This window comes from Eulemur rufifrons, chromosome 8 (genome assembly GCF_041146395.1).
Source record: "Eulemur rufifrons isolate Redbay chromosome 8, OSU_ERuf_1, whole genome shotgun sequence".
Classification (NCBI taxonomy): Eukaryota; Metazoa; Chordata; class Mammalia; order Primates; family Lemuridae; genus Eulemur; species Eulemur rufifrons.
In genome coordinates this window covers 50,978,500-50,990,671 of record NC_090990.1, presented here as the reverse complement: position 1 = coordinate 50,990,671, position 12,172 = coordinate 50,978,500, and the positions used below count along the sequence as shown (strand labels likewise).

Here is a 12,172-nt window from a genome sequence, read left to right as displayed (position 1 = left end):
TGGGTCTTGATTTTTTTTTAGACAGTCTAACAATCTCAGCCTTTTTGAACTCTGATCTCTGTCTCCTCAACTCAGCTAGATGATTGTTTTGCTTAGACTACACTTCCCAGCACTGTGATCAGGAAATTGTCCCCAGCCTGAAAGTGAGGTTGACCATGTAATTCACAGTCCTGCATTGTCTATTTTTCAATGCCTGACAATAGTTACTTGATATCTAATTCAGTTTTTTTTTGTTTGTTGATGGTAGGAGAGCAAGTCAAATACAATTAATCCATGATGATTAGAAGCCTACCATAGCAATTTGGAACCCATCATTGATCATTTAGAAAAGAGGAAATAGGGCTTCTAGTTTTAGTTAGGATATAGGTAGTTATGAGACCACAGGCAGGCATGGGAACTATAGCAGAGTGTAGTGGTTTTGCTTCTTTGATGAGACATAGATACGAGTTCAGGGAAGGCAAGGTGGCTGGAAATGGTGGACAGGTAATCAGATAGGAAGAGCTATGCACAGGAAAAATCTGCATAAGTCTACCACTGTGTCTTTGACCACAACATAAGCTGTGCATGTTTGGATAAAACTCCACAAAGTCAAGCAAAAACCAACTACCAGGGAGCCCTAAGATGAACAAGTTTCAGAGTTCATGCAAGACTAGAAGACATTTGAGTTCTGACTAGCCAGAGAGAGAGACCTTGTTGCACGCCTGAGGTATTCAGCAGATATCCAGATGGGCGGATACCTTAACAGTATGGCTAGACCAGCCCTAGAGTAAAGGCTGGTCTATACCTCCCAACAACCTTTTAGAAATAGCCTTAAACATATCAAGTTAATCCAAAAGTAAATTAATTGCTTGCTAAAAGAAACTTCAACACTTTTTAAAGGAAGAAAACACATTCAGACATTCAATGTTGTGACATTTACAATGTCCGATATCCTCCCCCTAAAATTACTAGTAATGTGAAGAAGCAGAAAACTGTGACCCATAACTACAAGAAAAATCAGTCAATAGAAATAGATGAAAAGATGACTAAGATGGTGGAAAAAGAAGACAAAGGCTTTCAAAAAGCTATCATGCCCGGATTATTCAAAACAATATCAAGGAGAAGAACAAAGTCAGAGAACTGACACTACCTGACTTCAAGACTTACCATAAAGCAATGTGGTCAAGACATATAATATTGGCAAGAGAATAGACAAAAATATAGAACAAAATAGAATAGAGAGCCCAGAAATACACCCACCTAAATATAGTCAACTGATCTTTGACAAAAGAAGAAAAGCAAACATTTTCAACAAATGGTGCTAAAAAATGAGTCTAAACACAGACCTTACACCCCTAACAAAAATTAACTCAAATGGATCATAAAACCTAAATGTAAAATGCAAAACTATAAAACTCCTAGAAGATAACATAGGAGAAACACTAGATGACCTCGGGTATTGCAATGACTTTTTAAATACAACACCAAAGGCATGATCCATTGAGAGAAATAATTGATAAGTTGGACTTCATTAAAATTAAAAACTTCTGCTCTGCAAAAGACACTGTCAAGAGAATAAGAAAAGTCACATACTGGAGAAAATATTTGCAAAAGACACATCTGATAAATAACTGTTATCCAAAATATACAAAGACCTCTTAAAACCCAACAATAAGAAAACAAACAACATGATTAACAAATGGGTAAAAGACCTGAAGAGACACCTCACCAAAAAAGAAATACAGATGGCAAAGCAGCATATAAAAAGATATTCAGCATCTTATGTCATTAGGGAATTGCAAACTAAAACAACGAAGAGATACCACTACACACTAAAATGGCCGTATCCAAAACACTGATAACACCAAATGCTGGTAAGATGTGGAGCAACAACTTTCATTCATGCTGGTGGGAATGCGGAATGGTATATCCATTTTGGAAGATGGTTTGGCAGTTTCTTGTAAAACTAAACATACTCTCACCACATAATTTAGCACGCACTCCTGATATTTATCCAATTGAGCTGAAAGCTTGTGTCCACACAAAAACCTGCACACGGATGTTTATAGCAGCTTTATTCATAATTGCCAAACCTTAGAAGCAACCAAGATGTCCTTCATTAGGTAAATGGATAAATAAACTATGATACAGCCAGACAATGGAATATTATTCAGCACCAAGTTATTATAACAAGCCATGAACAGTCATGGAGGAAACTTACATGCATATTATTAAGTGAACAAGGCCAATCTGAAAAGGGCACATACTGTATGATTCTAACTATATGACATTTTGGAAAAGACAAAACTATGGAGACAGTTAAGAGATCAGTGGTTTCCAGGGGTGAGTAGGCATGGAAGGATGAACAGGTAGAGCACAGAAGATTTTTAGGGCAATGAAACTATTCTATATGATACTATAATGGTGGATATCTGTCCTTATACATTTGTCAAAACCCATAGAATATACAACACCAAGAGTGAGCTCTAATGTTAACTATGAACTTCAGGTAATAATGAGAGTAAAACAGAAGCAATAGTACATTCCCGGAATTTCAGAGATGAATGCCATTGTCAAGGACTTGAAATATGCAGAGATGTTGATTCCCACAACATTTCCCACTCCACTCACTCATATGGCTTGTGTAGAAAATGGAGAATGACAGTGGATTATTATAAACATAACTAGGTGGTGGCTCCAATTGCAACTGCTGTTGAAGATGAGGTTTCATTAAGCAAATTAAGACATCTCCCTTGTACATGGTACGTAGCTATTGAGAAGGCAAATGCTTTTTTTTTTTTTTAATATCTTTTTGTAAAAAACAACTGGAAGCCATTTGTTTTCAGCTGGCCAGGTCATCAGTATACCTTCACTGTCCTACCTCAGGGGTATATCAATTCTTCAGCCCTACGTCAAAATTTAGGCTACAGGAAACTTTCCCTTCAACAAGACACCACACTGACCCAAACCACTGATGATATTAATGCTAATTGGACTTAGTAAGCATTAAGTAGACTTAGTAAGACAGTTGCCTGTCAGAGGGTAAGAAGTAAATCTGACAAAGTTTCACGGGAGACTTCTATAATACCCCCGTGAAATTTCTAGGTGGTTGTTGAGATATACCTTCTAAGGTAAGTGATAAGTTGTTGTTCCTGGCACCTTTTATAACCAAAAAAGAAGCAAAATGCCTAATGGGATCTCTTTACATTTTGGAGACAACATATTTGTCATTTGAATGTGCTACATTGTCCCATTTACTGAGTGATTAGAAAAGCTACTAGATTTGTGTGGGGCCCAGAACAACAGAAAACTGTAACAGGTCCAGGCTGCCATTCAAGGTGCCCTGTCATTTGGGCCATATGGTACAGCAGATCTAATGGTGCTTAAAATATCAGTGGTAGATAGAAGTACTGTTTCCAGCCTTTGGCAGGCCTCTATAGATGTAGAGGACAATGATTTTTTCTTTTTTTTTTTTGAGACAGGGTCTCACTCTGTCACCCAGGCTGGAGTACAATGGCATGATCATAGCTCACTACAGCCTTGAACTCCTGGGCTCAAGCGATTCTCCCACTTCTGCCTCCCAAGTAGCTGGGACCATAGGTGCACACCAGCATGTCTGGCTAATTTATTTATTAATTTTTTTATAAAGATGGGGTCTCACTATGCTGTCCAGGCTGGTCTTGAACTCCTGGCCTCAAGCAGTCCTCCCACCTCAGCCTCCCAAAGTGCTGAGATTACAGGCATGAGCTACCGTGCCTAGCAGAATGATCTTTTTATTTAATTTAATTTAGAACGTGAACCTGAAGAGCCTGAAGACTTTTTAGAAAGTGAAAAACATGAAGAGGTGGAGGAAGAAGCTAAGAAGGAGGAGGAAGAAGAAATAGAAATAGATGCAGAAAAATCAACAATACCAGCTAATCTGGAACGACTTTGGTCTTTTTCCTGTGACTTAACCAAAGGCCTTAATGTGAGCAGCCTTGCCTGGAATAAAGCAAATCCAGTAAGTTATCAAACATTTTAACAATTATGTCTCTAGCATTTAAGGGCAACTGTCAGGTTGAAATCATGAACAAACATTTTTTCCCCTGATATGGGACAAGGGATTTAAATTGACCATAAGCCCTAGTTTTAGAATGCCCCCAAAACAAGTTCATTTTCAAAAAAGGAAAAATTCAAATAGTTACAAAATAATGTTTTTCTCCTTTAATATATTTAACATTTAATATGTAAAACATTACCATTTTTATTTTAGGACATCTACTTGAGATATGGCATTTTCTGAATTCATGTCAGATATTGAAAAGTGAACTAGAAGATAGTATATGGTCGATTTATTTTAACGTATACCAAAACTCATGTATTCAAATTTGTATTCTCCATGTAGTCATATTTGGAAATATATATGTAATCCAGTGACCCTGCAATGCAAAAAATAATTTTGAGATTCCTTAAAATGCTAATACCACTAATACGAGCAACTGCTTAAATAGCACTTAGTATTACCAGGCACTGTTGTGTTTTACCTGTACAAATATAACAACCTATGAGTTAGGTATTATTATTGTAATGATTATGTTGAGAGGAAACCTGAAGACTAAAAAGAATAAATAACTTGCCCAAAGTCACACAACTAGTAAGTGAGAAACAGACAGAATTTAAACACAGACATCTGGCTCCAGTGTTCTTGCTCTTAAGTACTGTACTGCCAAAAGTTATCTTGAGGCAAATAAGATGAATCATCAAGCTGGAGAATTGTATGTTTGCTTGTAAAAAAGAGAAAATTATAGAATAACAAGACTGATTTTCTCCTGGCATTTATAAATTGGTTCTAAAATCATTTTCCAATTAGTGATTCAAAAAATCTTTTGAGTAATGGCAGTATTGTTGGAATAAATATTTAGTATATTTTTAAAGTAATCGGAACTAATCTGTTTAAATTATATTGTTTTATGTATGTTTAAGAATTAGCCTTATTATTTTATTGCCACACCTTATCAGGGGCTATGTGCAAACATAACAGTTTCCATGGTTATTAAAAAACAGAAAGTCTGTAATAATTTTTTAGAAACCTAAATAACACCTTATTTTAATTATGTGTATTATTTTTTAACAAAATAAAGTGCTTTTAGTATGGATTTGTCTTTATAAAACCATATTTTGGAATATCTTATTGATAAGTGGGATTTAATAAACAAGAATAGTCTATAATAAAGATATATAAAACATTTTTAGAAACTAAATATACTAGCATTTTTAAAATTCATACATTACTATTGAGATTAAGTTGAATCATTTTGAATGAAATTAAATACAAATATATTACAGATGGCATCCATAATATTTATTAATTCATTCTACAAATATTTATTGAACATTCACCCTGTGTCTAGTGCACTGTTAAGGCACTAGAGATACAGTAGTAATTAAGTCATACATAGACCCTGCCCATACAGTAATTTTCAATGTGCTATGATAAGGAAAATAAATAATGCTATGGGAATACATAAGAGAAGCTCTTGAACGTTTCTTAGAGAAAGTAATGCCTATGCAGTCTAGAAGAGATGAGTAGGGATTATCAATGTCAGGGTGAAGTGTGGTGGTGAAGACTGTTTTTAAGACAAAGGAAATTGTGGAGAGTTGATGTTGGCCAGAATATAAGTGTTGACAGTAAAATATAATATTTTAAAAATAAAAGTATTCTTTTGGTTTGGTCAGTCATTAAACTTTGTCTATATGTATTTAATATATGTGTCTCTTGAAATGACCTGCTGTATTAGTCAGCTTGGGCTGCCATAGCAAAATATAGACTGGGTGGCTTAGACAACAGCAATTTATTTCTCATGGATCTGGAGGCTGGGGAGACCAAGATCAAGGTGTTGACTGATTACATTCCTGGTGAGAGCTCTCTTCCTGGCTTGTAGATGATTGCCTTCTTGCTGTGTCCTTACATGGCAGAGAGAGAGCTCTGGTGTCTCTTTCTCTTCTTATAAAGCCACTAATCCTATTGGATTAGGACCCCACCCTTAAGACTTCATTTAACCTGAGTTACCTCCTAAAAGCCCTATCTCCAAATACAATCATATTAGGAGTTAGGACTTCAACATATGAATTGAGGGGAGGAACACAATTCAGTCCATAGCACCTGCCTTTAACTTAAGTGTTTTTTATTTTACATTTGAAATAATTAGGTCATCTTCAAAAGCCCATAAGATAATATAATATTATTAATACAGTCTTGGAAAATTACCTCAATATGTAAAAGAACTTCTTAGTAATTTGTTCTTTTTAGGTATTTATTCTTCAGTCTGAAAATGAGAAGCATTACACTGATTAATTTTACTTGCTTAGGAAAACGGAGGTGTAGAGTAAAAAGAGATGGTCTGTTGGTATTTTCCCCTCTGAACTGAAATGTCTTAACACCATTTTTAACATAGTTCATTAATACATATCTTTATACATTTGCCAATATTTTTATGCCATCTTCTCTTGTTTTCAGGACCTTTTGGCTGTTGGCTATGGGCACTTTGGATTTAAAGAGCAAAAAAAAGGATTGGCTTGCTGCTGGTCAATAAAGAATCCCATGGTAACTCAAACAGAAATATGAAACATTTAGATTTAGTAGCTGTTGACACAGGTTCTCATAAAATATATAATTGTATATAATAATTAAACAAATTTCATAACAATTAAAATTTCTTCTTGTTGGCATAGGATAAAGAGAATTCATTTATGGAGCCACTCAATAAATATTTATTGAGCATCTCTTTTATGCTGTTAGATTTGATGGTGTAGTTGAACCATTGTTGATTATCATAGATAATTATAAAGAAGAATGAATCTGCAAATGGAAATCCTTTGAAAATAACATGTTTTTTTTAAAATACTTGGTTATTTCTTAACATATGACTACTTTCTTACCACCTGATCTCTTCTATCCTCAATAGATACAGAGTAGATTAATATGACCTTCTTACTATCCACGAAATTTTCAAAGAGAATGAATAAGAATCACAGTGTTTTTTTTTTTTTTTTTTTTTGGTTGGAAGGTACTAGTCAATCTTTAAAGTTTTACATTTGGTTTTAATTCACAATGAAATGTGACGTGGAAAACTTAGTGAAGGGTCAGAAGAGCATATAAAAATGATTAAAATTTTTATAAATAGCCCCACTATGTCAGGAAGTAGGTTTAATAGCATAAAAGAAAGGAAGAAGCAATTTTAAATATGGAAGGATTGACACAAGATTCATCATCAGTAGCTTGTCTTCTTTTCATGTAAGTGGTTTGTAACAGGAAAAGATTTAGATTAGATATTAAAAACAGAACAAAATTTAAAAAATAAAACATAAAAACTCTTGATGGGCTATAGAACAGAGTACCTTAGAGAGTTTTGGAGCTTTTTCTGTTCATTGTTTAGAAACGATTAGATAACACAAGCATCTGAAACAAATACTGGAAGACAGAATATATGCTAGATGATTTGTTTGCTGCCCATTTTTCTTTCCAAAAGAAAGTAGGTATGTGATGATCATACTAAACCTGCTGAAAGATTATCAAAATATGCCGGGCGCGGTGGCTCACGCCTGTAATCCTAGCACTCTGGGAGGCCGAGGCGGGTGGATCGCTCGAGGTCAGGAGTTCGAGACCAGCCTGAGCAAGAGTGAGACCCCGTCTCTACTAAAAATAGAAAGAAATTATATGGACAACTAAAATATATATATACAAAAAAATTAGCCGGGCATGGTGGCTCATGCCTGTAGTCCCAGCTACTCGGGAGGCTGAGGCAGTAGGATCGCTTAAGCCCAGGAGTTTGAGGTTGCTGTGAGCAAGGCTGACGCCACGGCACTCACTCTAGCCCGGGCAACAGAGTGAGACTCTGTCTCAAAAAAAAAAAAAAAAAAAATATGATAATTATTATAGAAGCCCATGTTGTATTTTTTAAAGCTACAGAATGCTGAGAATTCATGGTAAAGGAAATGACTAATTGAGATTTGATTCTAATCTATACTGAACATTAGGAAAATAGGAATAACTGTATGTGGACTAACTCTTCTCACATACCCACTGCCACCAGACTAGTCTCAGCCACCATCATATCCTGCCCTACTGTGGTCTGCAAAACAAGATGAGAATTTAATATAATCGTTTTTTTATTTAGTGGCCAGAACGTATTTATCAGAGTCCATTTGGAGTTACTGCTGTGGATTTTTCAATTGGAGCACCTAACCTTTTAGCAGTTGGCTACCACAATGGCACAATTGCCATTTATAATGTACAGAACAACAGTAGCGTTCCGGTTTTGGATAGCAGGTGAGAACACAAGAATTAGATAACTATACAATACTTGCTTTTTCAGGAACATTTATTTGAATATTATTTAGTTTTGAGTGACTAGTTATGTTGTTGTTGAGAGTGATACCATCATTTTTGAAACATTTAATAATTCCTTATATTCTCTCCTGCTGGAATGCTGTCATAGTATCTCCTTCATCTTCTCTGCCCACTTCATCAGTAAACTTCTTTTGGCTTTTCTTTAAAAAAAAAAAAAGAAAAAAACAGCTCATGCTTATCTTAAACTATTACTTTGGTATAACCTTCTCCAGGAAACCTTCCCATTTGTTTCTTTTGTGCATCCTATACACACCTTTATCAGAACACTCATCACACTGTATATCAATTATATCTATATCTTCCTGAGGAGAGTATAAGCTCCTTGAAAGCAAGGATTGAGTCTTACTTACCTTTGTTCCTCAGTATGTAACACAATATTGGCATGTAACAGGAGTACAGTAAATGTTTGCTTACTAATGAATGAATGAATGAGTTATACTGAGAAAACCAAAAAGTTAAAGTTGAAAAATATTCAAATAGATTAGGTTTTTGTAATGAACAAGAGACCAATGGGGCTAAAATGAAGTGATACATTTGTATCAGTGTTTGAATAACTTAGCTAGAACAGGAAATAGTCATTAAAGCAGGGGTTCTTAAACTTAACTTTGGAATTATTTGCAGTTTTATAAGCATGGGCCTTTGTCTTGTTTCTGGAAAGAGAGTCCAGAATTTTTACCAAATAATCAAAGACATCTATGTTTTTTAAAATGTTCAGAACTATTGCACTGGAGGGTTTGTATAAAAATTTGTAAAAAATCAAGGAAGTCAGTTCTAGGAACAGAATACTCTATTAATCTGATAGGAAAAAAGTCAGTAATCTGATAAGTGATTTTCATTTTTCAGAAAAAAATTTAGATCTCTATCATAGAATCAATCCATTGGGCAATCTGGAAATATAGAAGAAGAATTATTTACCTGAATAAGACTTAAATGACTAATTGATTTAAGCCATGAAAAAAAAGTCTTTATAAAGATGAAGATACTTATATTCAATGTATATAAAATAAAGTAAAAGTCAGAATTTACACAACTAAACTATGAGAGAATGAATAGAATAAGAAAAGTAGATTCTGAAAAGAAAGAAAATATTCGCTTTTGTGTTCCTGTTATGATAGCTTTTTTTTTTTTTTTTTGAGACAGAATCTCACTCTGTTGTTTGGGCTATAGTGCCGTGGCGTCAGCCTAGCTCACAGCAACCTCAAATTCCTGGGCTCAAGCAATCCTACTGCCTCAGCCTCCCGAGTAGCTGGGACTACAGGCATGCGCCACCATGCCCGGCTAATTTTTTCTCTATATATTTTTAGTTGTCCGGTTAATTTCTTTCTATATTTTTAGTAGAGACAGAGTCTCGCTCTTGCTCAGGCTGGTCTTGATCTCCTGACCCCGAGCAATCCTCCCGCCTCGGCCTCCCAGAGTGCTAGGATTACAGGCGTGAACCACGGCACTGGGCCAGCTTATATAATTAAAGGCCAGTAAAATTTCGCTTTTATAGGAAATGAGAAAAACAGCAGTGAATGTTAGGTGGTAAAGTGATTCCTATATTTCAAAATATTTAAAATAAAAACCCAGTTTTGAACAATAAAAGCATTATTATTTAAGTAGGTCACGATTGTCTAGGGATCTGTCCTATCACTTATACTCTAAGGCCTTTAAAAACTTATGATGATGATTCTGTATTTAGTATTTTGCCCGGTTTCAGTGAATCACCTCAAAAACATTTGGGACCTGTATGGCAACTACAGTGGATAGAACAAGATCGAGGAACAACAGGTGATGACAAAAGAGAAATACTAGTTTCTATATCAGCAGACGGAAGAATCTCCAAATGGGTTATACGGAAAGGACTGGACTGTCATGGTAAATAAAGAATATCAAATTGTCTTCCTCTTATTATGTGCTGATTTAAAAATTCCTACTGAACTATGTGTGAAAGGTGACAGATTTTGAGCTGGCCAATATAAAAAAAAATAGGTGTGGTCATTGTTTTTCTAAGCATCTAGTTCTAGTATTTGGTAATTTTAACCTGATCATATGCCAAAGATGGTAGAAATGGAATATTGTTTGCAGAAGAGATACACATGATATTTGTAGTGCTTTTTCTGTGGTAAATAACAAGTTATGTATTTTTTTGTTTAAAGATTTGATGCGATTAAAACGAACTACTTCTGGCACCAACAAAAAAGGAGGGGAAAAGGAAAAGAAAGGTGAAGCCTTGATATCTCGACAGGCTCCTGGAATGTGTTTTGCTTTTCATCCCAAGGTAAATTATTTCAATCCATTGTTTACTATTGCATATAACAATTTTCAAAAATTGAAGTGTATTAAGATATAAAATAAGACAAAATGTTAGCATGTTAATGAATATTGTGCCTAATACAGAGAGACAGAAAGTAGATAAGTGATTGCCGGGGGCTGGGGGATGGTAGAAAGAGAATAGATGGGCAGGGAGGAGAAATGGGAATGTCTACTAATGATTATGGAGTTTCTTTTTTGGGTGATGGTTGCAGAACTCTGTGAAAAAATAAACGTAGCTGTAGCTGCCAGCCTAAGGTGGAATAGAACATTCTGGTTAGCTTTCATATGACCTTTATCTGCTTTTTCAGATAGACAAAAGGTACATATTTCTGAGGAACTAGGGAAGGACTTTCTACACTTTCATGCTTAACTTGAGAAACTTGAGAAATTAAACTTGCCTCTCCTTACCCCTCTTGGCCATTCTGCTGCTCTATTATACTTAAGAGAAACCTAATCCCCTATATACAGTCCTCTACATTTCAATGTGAGTGACTCTCAGGATTTGGGATATCCTAAGTTCATGTTTATCAAGACCAGAATTAAATCAGAGCACAGTTAATGAAGTTCTGCTTTTTCTAATTCTTTTTATTTAGAAGTACTTTGGAATCAGAAAATTCAGCCACTATGACAGATTTTTAAGAAAACATAGCCCATGTTTTCTGTTACATGTAATATGATCATCTCTTTAGTGACACCACATGTACCTCAGTATGCAAACCAAAATGAGCTCCTTCTCTATTCTACCCTGTTATCCAAATGATACTTAAATCTTATCATCCCTTTCCTTCTAGTCCAAGCCTACTATTGCTAATGTAATTCAGGTCTTTATTATTTTATTACTTTAGCCATCTTCTAACTGCCTTCATTCTCAAATTCCTATTAATGCACCTTCACTTTGACTCTAGAAATGTAGTTCTCAATGTGGGCGGGGAGGGGTGGATTTTCTCACCAGAGAATGTTTGGCAGTGTCTTACAGTGTACAGACAGCCACCACAATCTTGCTACTCCACACTTCCCAACAAAGAATAATCTTGTCCAAACTGTCAATAGTGCCAAGTTGAGAAAATCTAGTCTGGTGTCCTAGAAATGTCCTTGACATAAGGAATTCAAGATTGTATTAGTCTGTTTTGCATTGCTATAAAGGAATACCTGAGGCTGGGTAATTTATAAAGAAAAGAGGTTTATTTGAGTCACAGTTCTGCAGACTGTACAAGAAGCATGGCACCAGCATCTACTTCTGGTGAAAGCTTCAAGGAGCTTCCAATCAATGTGGAAGATGAAGGGGGAGCAGGTGTGTCACGTGGCAAGAGAAGGCACAAGAGAGAAGAGGTGGTGCCAGGCTCTTTTAAACCACCAGCTCCAGCATGAACTAATAAAGCAAGAACTCACTCATTCTGGTGGGAGAACACCAAGCTATTCATTCATGCAAGATCTGCTCCCATGACCCAAACACTTCCCATAAGGCCCCACATACAACACTGGGGATCAAATTTCAAGAGGTTTGGAGAG

The 12,172-nt window shown here is 35.5% G+C and overlaps 1 protein-coding gene across 1 annotated transcript in view; it reads left to right on the top strand.

The window, feature by feature from the left end:
- DNAI4 (dynein axonemal intermediate chain 4) overlaps positions 1-12,172 on the top strand; it is an 81,250-nt gene that overhangs the window by 53,437 nt on the left and 15,641 nt on the right. Inside the window, 5 exon segments of the mRNA XM_069479183.1 lie at positions 3,771-3,979; positions 6,476-6,562; positions 8,136-8,287; positions 10,068-10,225; positions 10,507-10,628. Of these exon segments, the coding sequence (XP_069335284.1) occupies positions 3,771-3,979; positions 6,476-6,562; positions 8,136-8,287; positions 10,068-10,225; positions 10,507-10,628 (728 nt within the window).